The sequence below is a fragment of the Aquarana catesbeiana genome, linkage group LG05 (genome assembly GCF_042186555.1).
Source record: "Aquarana catesbeiana isolate 2022-GZ linkage group LG05, ASM4218655v1, whole genome shotgun sequence".
Classification (NCBI taxonomy): domain Eukaryota; kingdom Metazoa; phylum Chordata; class Amphibia; order Anura; family Ranidae; genus Aquarana; species Aquarana catesbeiana.
The window spans coordinates 25,645,080-25,654,311 of record NC_133328.1 but is presented as its reverse complement, the minus strand read 5'-3'; the positions used below and the strand labels follow the sequence as shown (position 1 = coordinate 25,654,311).

The 9,232-nt window shown below is 40.8% G+C and overlaps 1 protein-coding gene across 1 annotated transcript in view; it reads left to right on the top strand.

The window, feature by feature from the left end:
• The first annotated feature begins 2,124 nt into the window (after positions 1 to 2,124).
• Positions 2,125 to 9,232, top strand: part of LOC141144136 (scinderin-like) — a 66,857-nt gene continuing 59,749 nt past the window's right edge. The window contains 3 exon segments of the mRNA XM_073629534.1: positions 2,125 to 2,470; positions 5,415 to 5,569; positions 7,019 to 7,180. Of these exon segments, the coding sequence (XP_073485635.1) occupies positions 2,278 to 2,470; positions 5,415 to 5,569; positions 7,019 to 7,180 (510 nt within the window). The 5' untranslated portion in view covers positions 2,125 to 2,277.

Genomic DNA, 9,232 nt, shown 5'->3' with positions numbered 1-9,232 from the left:
TATAGGTTGATCCAGGTTGACTTTCGCCAATTGGCTGCATGCCTTTGCTATTATGGCAAGTGTCATAGGGGAGAAGAACCCTGAACACTGTTCAGCGCTCTTTTGTTGTATGGATGCGTATGGATGCCATGTATGGATGGCTCATATCGTGTATGGTGGATCCGCTTGGCTGCGATACGATGAACAGTTTCGTCAGCGCAGGGCGGTACCTCATGTTAATAAAGAAGGCTGCTATGGCCATTTGTACTCCATTTTCAAGTGTGGTCTCATTAATTGGAAATAATATTAAGAGGAGGGTTGAGTACTATGGTTGGGCAGACATAAGAAGGTTGGGAACATCTGATCTACACTAGTCAAGAGCCCTGTGCCGTAATCAGTGACTACTCAGCCATTGAAAGGACCAGAGACGCTGAACGGAAGGAAGACCGGGTGAAGGTGGAAGCCCTGTCAGCAGTGACACCACGTCGCTGGAGGGCTTCGATTTAAGGTAAGTATTTAACAATTTGCTAGTATGCAATGCGCACTAGCACATTATAACATTGCCTTGCAGGGAAAAAGGGTTTTTTTTAGTTTTTTGAGTTTGAGAGCACACCCTGTCCAGTTCCTCAGCTATGCTGGGAACTCAACCTGCTGTCCTCCAATGATCAGATTTGTCCTGACACTCACCTTCTCCGCACAGCCATTCACTGGGAAGGTCATTGTACTGTCATTGTAACCTCCCTTACTTCATCCAAAATGAAAAAAAGTTTTGCCTATAGTTCTACATTAACTGCTTGCCGACCAGCCACCTTTATTATACTGGAGCAGGTCGGCTCTCCTGCACTAATCGCCATAGCTGTACAGCGGTCCATGCATGGGAGATAGCGGGCGTGCGCGCGCCCGCTGCACACCGTGGGAGCGTGCCCCTGGGTCCGGCGGACTTGATGTCCACCGGTGACCCGCGATGGCGGTGTACAGAGGCAGAACGGGGATCTGCCAGTGTAAACAAGGCAGATCCCCGTTCTGCCAGATGACATATCAGAGGTCTTCTGTTCCCAGTGATCGGGAACAACGATCTCTGTCATGTACCAGTGAGCCCATCCCCCCTACAGTTAGAACACACCCAGGGAACACATTTAACCCATTGATCGCCCCCTAGTGTTAACCCTAGTGTTAATTATTTATACATTGATCAGTGCATTTTTATAGCACTGATCAATGTAATTAATGTCACTGGTCCCCAAAAAGTGTCGATTGGGGTCAGATTTGTCTGCCGCAGTGTCGCAATCTGCTAAAAATCACAGATCGCCGCCATTACCAGTAAAAACAATAAAAAAATAAATAAAAGTCCCTAAATCTATCCCATAGTTTGTAGACACTATAACTTTTGCGCAAACCAATCAATATACGCCTGTTGTGAATTTTTTTTTTACCATAAATATGTAGAAGAATATATATCAGCCTAAACTGATGAATCAATTAGTTTTTTTGTAAAAAAAAAAAATTGGATATGTATTATAGCAGAAAGTAAAAAAAAAAATGTTTTTTTTTTTTTCAAAATTGTTATTTTTTTTTGTTTATAGCGCAAAAAAAAAAAAAAAATGCAGAGGTGATCAAATACCTCCAAAAGAAAACTCTCTTTGTGGGAAAAAAAAGGACATCAATTTTGTTTGGGTATAACGTCGCACGGCCACGCAATTGATAGTTAAAGCGACACTATGCTATAAAGCTATGCATCATCTGCCTGTAATGATAAGAACAGAATAAAGTCACATTGTCATCTTTATTTTGTACTTGGAAAACATAATAATAGTAATTGAAACCAAAAAATACATTTTTTTTATAATACACTGTGCTTTAGCAAGTTAAATGTCATTCAGTACAGATTTATATTTACTATACTAAAAAGGAAACCTGATAAAACACAGAGGAGACATTTACAGACATTATGGCTGATCAAAATGATAAGCCAAGGTCATTGTCACGGGACAAATATTTCAAAACTGGGACTGTCCTGGTACTGATGACATTTTTATTGAACAAGGAAGATAGAATGTTTGTGTAGGTTGTTGTACTTTGCACACAAGTCTGCCTTGGAGGAATGTGCTACAACTTTTAGTATTATGAAAAGAAGTGATACGCTCCAGGTGTAATAAAAGAATGACACACCTCTGTCATCTCTCAATATATCAGTGCATCATGTAGGAGAAATCCCTACAACTCATAAACACAGCTGTACACACGTCTCAGGTGCTGAGCTGGTCCCATTTGGTGACAGTCCGGTAAAATAATCCAACCATGGGCCTGAAACACAAGGAATTTGAAAAGGCCGGCAAGAAAACTGGCCGCCAGATCTGGAGGATCGAGAAGATGGAATTGGTTGAAGTCCCAGAGCCTCTCCATGGCAGTTTCTTCGTGGGTGATGCCTATATAATACTAAATACGGTGGACATGACGCTGTATAAACTTTACAATCTGCATTTCTGGTTGGGTAAGTTTCAGAAAAAAAAATTGGCATAGATGACATTGCTGAGTTCAGTCAAGGCAACTGTTACATGCAAACTGGTGTTATTTTTGGGCCACATGTGAGCCTGTTTCTCCTATGCTGTGGATCCATAATTTGGGACTCTTATCCGTACACCTCTCTCTATGTGGGAGAGGACTTTGGACCGGGCTCACTCTTGGACTGGGTAGTGCGTATTATAATCTGTCACCTACTAGTCTACCAGTTGATAGGTTATAGATGCATTGTGGCTTAGTGATTAGTATGGTCCTTGTGCATCATTGGGTTCCTGGAATCCATTCCCACCAGGGCACTTTCTGTATGGAATTTGTGTATTGTCCTTAGAAGTTTAACTGAAAAACACTATAACATTTTTAATTTTAAGTTGTTTCATAGTTGATACAAAAGACTGGTGTGTATGTAATTTGTTTCTGCTCAATATTTTAATAAATGTTTTTTGACCCCTTTTTCTGGTACATGTTTTTGAGTTGTAGTTGGTAATATGAAATTAAATTGGTGTGGGCTTTGGTAGATCAACCAACCAAGGAGCAGCCTCCTTAGTCCAGGACAAACCAACCAAGGAGCAACCTCCTTGATCTAGGACTAGCCAACAAAAGAGCAACCTCCTTAGTCTATGATCAACCAACCAAGGAGCCACCTCCTTAGTCCAGGACCAGACAACCAAGGAGCAACCTCCTTAGTCTAGGACCAACCAACCAAGGAGTAAACTCCTTAGTCCAGGACTAACCAACCAAGGAGTAAACTCCCTAGTGCAGGACAAACCAACCAAGGAGCAACCTCCTTGGCTCAGGACTAGCCAACCAAGGAACAACTTCCTTACTCCAGGACCAACCAGCCAAGGAGCAACCTCCTTAGTTCAGGACAAACCAACCATGGAGCAACCTCCTTAGTCCAGCACCAACCAACCAAGGAGCAACCTCCTTAACCCAGGACAAACCAACCATGGAGCAACCTCCTTAGTCCAGGACCAACTAACTAAGGAGCAACCTCCTTAGTCCAGGACCAAACAACTAAGGAGCAACCTCCTTAGTCCAGGACCAACCAGCCAAAGAGCAACTTCCTTAGTCCAGACCCAACAGAATATTTTGCTCCTTTTTTCTGTCATCTTCTATAATTCTATGCCATTGTTATTTAGTTCAGGAATGTCAAACTCAAATCCAACAGCGGAATAAATCTTTAAAGCGCCTTGCACACAGGGCTTTCTACCAGCTGTGCATCCGTCCTGGTATTTTGGTGCACCCAAGAGGCACACATGCAGCATCCAGCCATGCTGCCTTCAGTCTGTCAAAGCCTATGGCAGGCTAAGGCTGGATGGGGCTGAACTTGGGTACCAGCGTCTAGGGCCCTATGCATTCAGCAGGTATTCAGGTTTTCTGCCTTCTGGGCAATTAAACCTGAACACATAGGGTCCCAAATTGCCAGGAGTGAAGCACAGCAGATAGACACTTCCCTGTGCAAGAGCACTTGTTCTGCCCCACTTTCCTGTATTTTTTATGTCTTGTATTGAACTTTATAAGATTATATATCTGTTGCTTGCTGATATGTGGCAGTTCTGGGCTACTACAACTTGTTTACTAATGTGATTTTGGTATCTTCCTCTATCTTCCTCTGTCCTCCCCTGCTGTTTAGTACTGGCTAGACCCTCCCCACTTTTTCCATGTTCCCTCAGTCAATGTTAGTTATTCACAGAGACAGGGCTTAGGAACATCATTGTCTTATTACACTTCAAAAGACTGGAAAACATCCTCTGTACTGCAATTAGCGGAAGTAAAATCGTGTTGGATTCTACTTCTGTGTCTTATTGAACAGTTGAGCTGCCTGTGGATGGTGCCAAGTTAGCAGGTGACAATACAGCCAAGACAGTCTTGTTTAACACAGGTAAATCAATGCATTAAGTAGCATTTCAAACAGAACAGGCCTAAAAGATTTATTATAATGTTTCTTTTGAGTTGGACATTCCCGGACTAAATAGTGATGGTATAAGATCATAAAAGAGTGACGGCAGAAAAAGACCAAATGGCCCATTGAGCCTGGCCTTTTTTGTTTTTCTTCTTTTTTTTTGGTTTTTGTTTTTAAAGCTGAAGGATGGGTAAAAAAAGTATTTTCCATGTAAAAATAAATTACGTATTGTTGGGTGTCTCATTACTGGCTGCTGCGTTTAGTAAAACTCTTTTTCTCATTTAGCCCGGGCACCACTCTAACTGCTGTTCTTCCGACACAGATGTTACAAGCTCAACTCCTCCATTCCAAAAATTCTTGTGCTCTTTTCACAGAATGCAAGGCATTCTGTGATTGGAGGAGGTGCTGATGAACATCACACTCTCCCCTCCTCCAATCATAGATAGCCTCACATTTTCTGGATAGAACACAAGATGGTCTGTGAATGGAGGTGTACCGTTAGTGACCCACTATGATCAATGTGGTATAGTAGAGCTGGGACACCGGCAGTTCATTGGTTACAGCGGTGCCCAAGCTGAATGAAAGTAGTTTTACTAAATGCAGCCATTAGTGGGGCATTCATAATTACATTTCAAATTCATTTATTTTTACCCCTGTCCTAAAGTGTATACACATACTTAATGTACATGCTGCGGTCCCAGTTTGCAATGTGAACAATATATCCACACAATGATGCTCTTTCAGAAAGTTTGAGTGATCCCCTAAATTACTAAAGATGCAGGCTCTCAGAATGCCATAGATCTATTCTCCAGGCTTCGTGAAATTATCTCAAAAATTGAAAATTGTATCAATACTTACCGTAATTTTTCTTTTGTTTAGAGCAACCAGAAACTGTCATTGGCAAAAAAAAAAAAATATATAATCAAATTGGTTGATTGATCAATCTATTATAATCAATTTATTATATTAACTGACCCAAATATTGATATTCTTATATCTAAATGTAATTTAGGAAGTGAATGCTCCCAGGATGAGAGCACAGCAGCAGCCATTTTTACCGTACAGATGGATGACCATCTTGGTGGATACGCAGTCCAGTATCGGGAACTTCAAGGTTATGAAAGCAACACTTTTCTTGGCTACTTTAAAAATGGAATAAAATATCAGGTATGACATAAATTAATAGACAATCCAGTCCAATATTTATATATATATATATATATATATATATATATATATTATTTATATAAAAAAAAAAAATATAACATAATTTTAAAAAGTATATATTATACATCTAGTAAATATATATATTATACATCTAGTAAATATAAACTTTACATTTAAATAACTATAAATATAAAACACTACATACAAATGTATGATATTTTTATATCCATCCAGCAGGTGGAGATTTAGGTTCCTTTTCACATGTTCATATTTTCCAGTCTCTTCTTAAAGAGGCCCTGTTACGATTCCAATTCAGGGCACAGTAAGAAGATGCTCATTAAAGTCCACCCAGCCCACTTATGTTCACCTTTACAGCACTTTTATGCTGCTTCTTATTCCATTGTACCATCCATCATATATGTACAAATGGCAGTTTCGGATTTCAGGCCATCTGCCAGTTTTCAGACCTAGCGATTGGCAGCAAAACCCAAGTACTGGATCAGGAATGGAAGTCGCATGATCACCAGCACTGGGTATTTTGCAGCAACTGCAATAGAAGATGTGCATGTGGTGTAAAAGAGCTATGTAGCGTTGTGAAGGTGTGTAAAACCAAGTTGTTGATTGGTTGTAGGAGAACCTGTCATTTTGCCCTGAGTGGGCTTCTGTTGACATGGTCAGGAAGAGCCTGCTTTGAGAGGAAATCTGTCCCTGGGCTTCCTTATCCCCAATGCACTGCTTTATTATAGATGGAAAGGAACGGAGTCCTCCAACAACACAGAATATTTTAGTAGATGAAGTATTTGAAATTCAAAATGTTGAGCTGTCTCCAAAACAGAATAATGTCATTGTTCCTCCATCAGTTCTTCTGTTTTTTTTTTCAACTACAATATACCTGATTAGCCTATACCTCGCTATTGTTCAGTTCTTGTTGTACTTTTTTATTGCTCTACTACGATCTTTCAATTGGGACATCTGTTCCAGAGACGACTGTCTAAAAGTTTTCCCTCACTTCGGAGATCTTCGGAAATCTCTCCCATGGGATACAGCTGGCAAAATAATTGATAGAGGCTATTACCATGAAAATAATTTTGGCATTATTCATACCATACTTTACTTATGAACATTGCCTAACCTTTTTTTTTTTTTTTTTTGGTTTGGATAGTTTAGAAGAGCTTTACCCAAATTCAAACATCTTTGATGCGCTTCCCCACTCTTGGCTTGCTCACAAGGAGTGGTGAAACGCGTCGATTTGGGAGAAGATAGCTCTGTATGCAGTCACTTAGCTAATTACTCAATAATTATATAAAGAAGAGTGAATATGGGGCGGTTGACTTACCTTTGCAATTCTTTAATTAGTGGAGGTTGGCTTATAAAACCCAATGGGCGGGAAAATTCTTCATGACTGTGAAAATAATTGAGTAAAATACCCTAATGTTATTTTTTTCTCAGGCAGGTGGAGTGGCCTCTGGATTCACCCATGTGGTCACCAATGATCTTTCCGCTAAGAGACTTCTACATGTTAAAGGTCGCCGGGTGGTCCGAGCTACAGAGGTGCCATTCAGTTGGTCCAGCTTTAATACGGGAGACTGCTTTATCATCGATGTTGGAGCTGTGAGTAGACAGACATATCAAAATAATTAGGTGACACATTTGAATATCATTCCAAAGTTTACAATTTCTGTTTTAAAGTGTAGCTCCACCTTTTGGGCACCATAAGACTATAAAAACTTCATCGGGTAAAACGTTTCTATTGCAGAGTGTATTTTTGTTGCTCTTAGTACAAGTTCCTTCTGCTTAAATAGCAGCTTTAAAAAGAAATTGTGTATGACTCGACTAGAAACTGTGTGCTAATGAAACCCCCGGCAATCTTCATAAACAACGGATTTCCCCGCTTACGCCAGAGTAATGGGTTGTGAGTGACATGTGAATGGTTTGCTCTACTTGGTGCAAAGCTCTGCGCCAACATTCTTTTTTGCAGAACTTCCCTTTTGTGCTCTGTACATTTTAAAACAGCCTTTCTTAAAGCGGGGTTCCACCCAAAAAAACAAAAATACCTCAAAAATTCTAAAAAACAAAAAACAAAAAAACATTTGGATATTTTTTTTTTTCACTTACCTCTAAATGCCTGTTGCTAGGTGGTCCCTCGTAGTCTGCTTCTTCGTTTGCCTGGGCTGGTGACATCACTTCCCCCTCGGCACAGGAAGGGCTCCGCTCTGCTCCCTCCCTCCTGTCAATCATCTGGGACCCATTACAGGTCCCAGGTGATTGAGCGGCCAATCACGGCACGTGGCGCCGCTCGCGCATGCGCAGTGAGTGCCAGGCTGTGAAGCCACAGCCCGGCGCCCACAGTTGAAATGCCGGCGCCGACAAGCAGAGGGGGGGGGACGAGCGGGGCTTCGATCCCCCGCATCGCTGGACCCTGGGACAGGTAAGTGTCCAATTAAAAGTCAGCAGCTGCAGTATTTGTAGCTGCTGACTTTTAATTTTCTTTTTTTTTTGACGGCCCCCCTGGGTGGAACTCCTCTTTAAGCAGGGTCCTGCGGAACCCTAGGTTTCCTCTATCAGTTGCTAGGGATTCAGTGAGCACTGAGCAATTTCTTCCTCTCAAAAATGTAACCATTCACACAATGATATTTTATATCTCATTGACATTGCTCCCAATGACCACCGAGGCAAGGATGGCATTCTTCAAAATAAAAGGGGAGTGGGAATGGGACCCAAGGTGTCTTTACCTTCAGTGAAGGAAAAGGAACAAACTGCGGTTTAACCTGATATAACTTTATTGGAACAATTAGTAGAAAAACATTTAAATCATTGAAAGGAAAGCATAAGCAATAGGAGATATTGCGTAAGGTAAACACTGACAACGTTGTCACTTAAAAACGCATGCCCATGAGCTCAGCCATATCCCAGTGATCCACACGTGGCAATCATCTCAAGTCATTAAGTGTGACTTAATATATTATGCTTACATGTGTTAAGGCGAGGTGAGTTCCAGGAAACCTTGGTAGCACAAGTCGGTACCCGTATTGTGCTTAACCACTTCAGCCCCGGAAGGATTTACCCCCTTCCTGACCAGAGCACTTTTTGCGATTCGGCACTGCGTCGCTTTAACTGACAATTGCGCGGTCGTGCGACGTGGCTCCGAAACAAAATTGACGTCCTTTTTTCCCACAAATAGAGCTTTCTTTTTGTGATATTTGATCATCTCTGCGATTTTTATTTTTTGCGCCATAAACAAAATAAGAGCGACAATTTAGAAAAAAAACGCATTATTTTTTACATTTTGGTATAATAATAATCCCCAAAAAATATATAAAAAAACATTTTTTTTCCTCAGTTTAGGCCGATCCCTATTCTTCTACATATTTTTGGTAAAAAAAAAATCGCAATAAGCGTTTATTGATTTGTTTGCGCAAAAGTTATAGCGTTTACAAAATAGGGGATAGTTTTATGGCATTTTTTTAATCATTTTTTTTTTACTAGTAATGGCGGCAATCAGCGATTTTTATTGTGACTGCGACGTTATGGCGGACATGTCGGACATTTTTGACACATTTTTGGGACCATTGTCATTTATACAGCAATCAGTGCTATAAAAATGCATTGATTCCTGTATAAATGACACTGGCAGTGAAGGGGTTAACCACTAGGGGGCGGGGA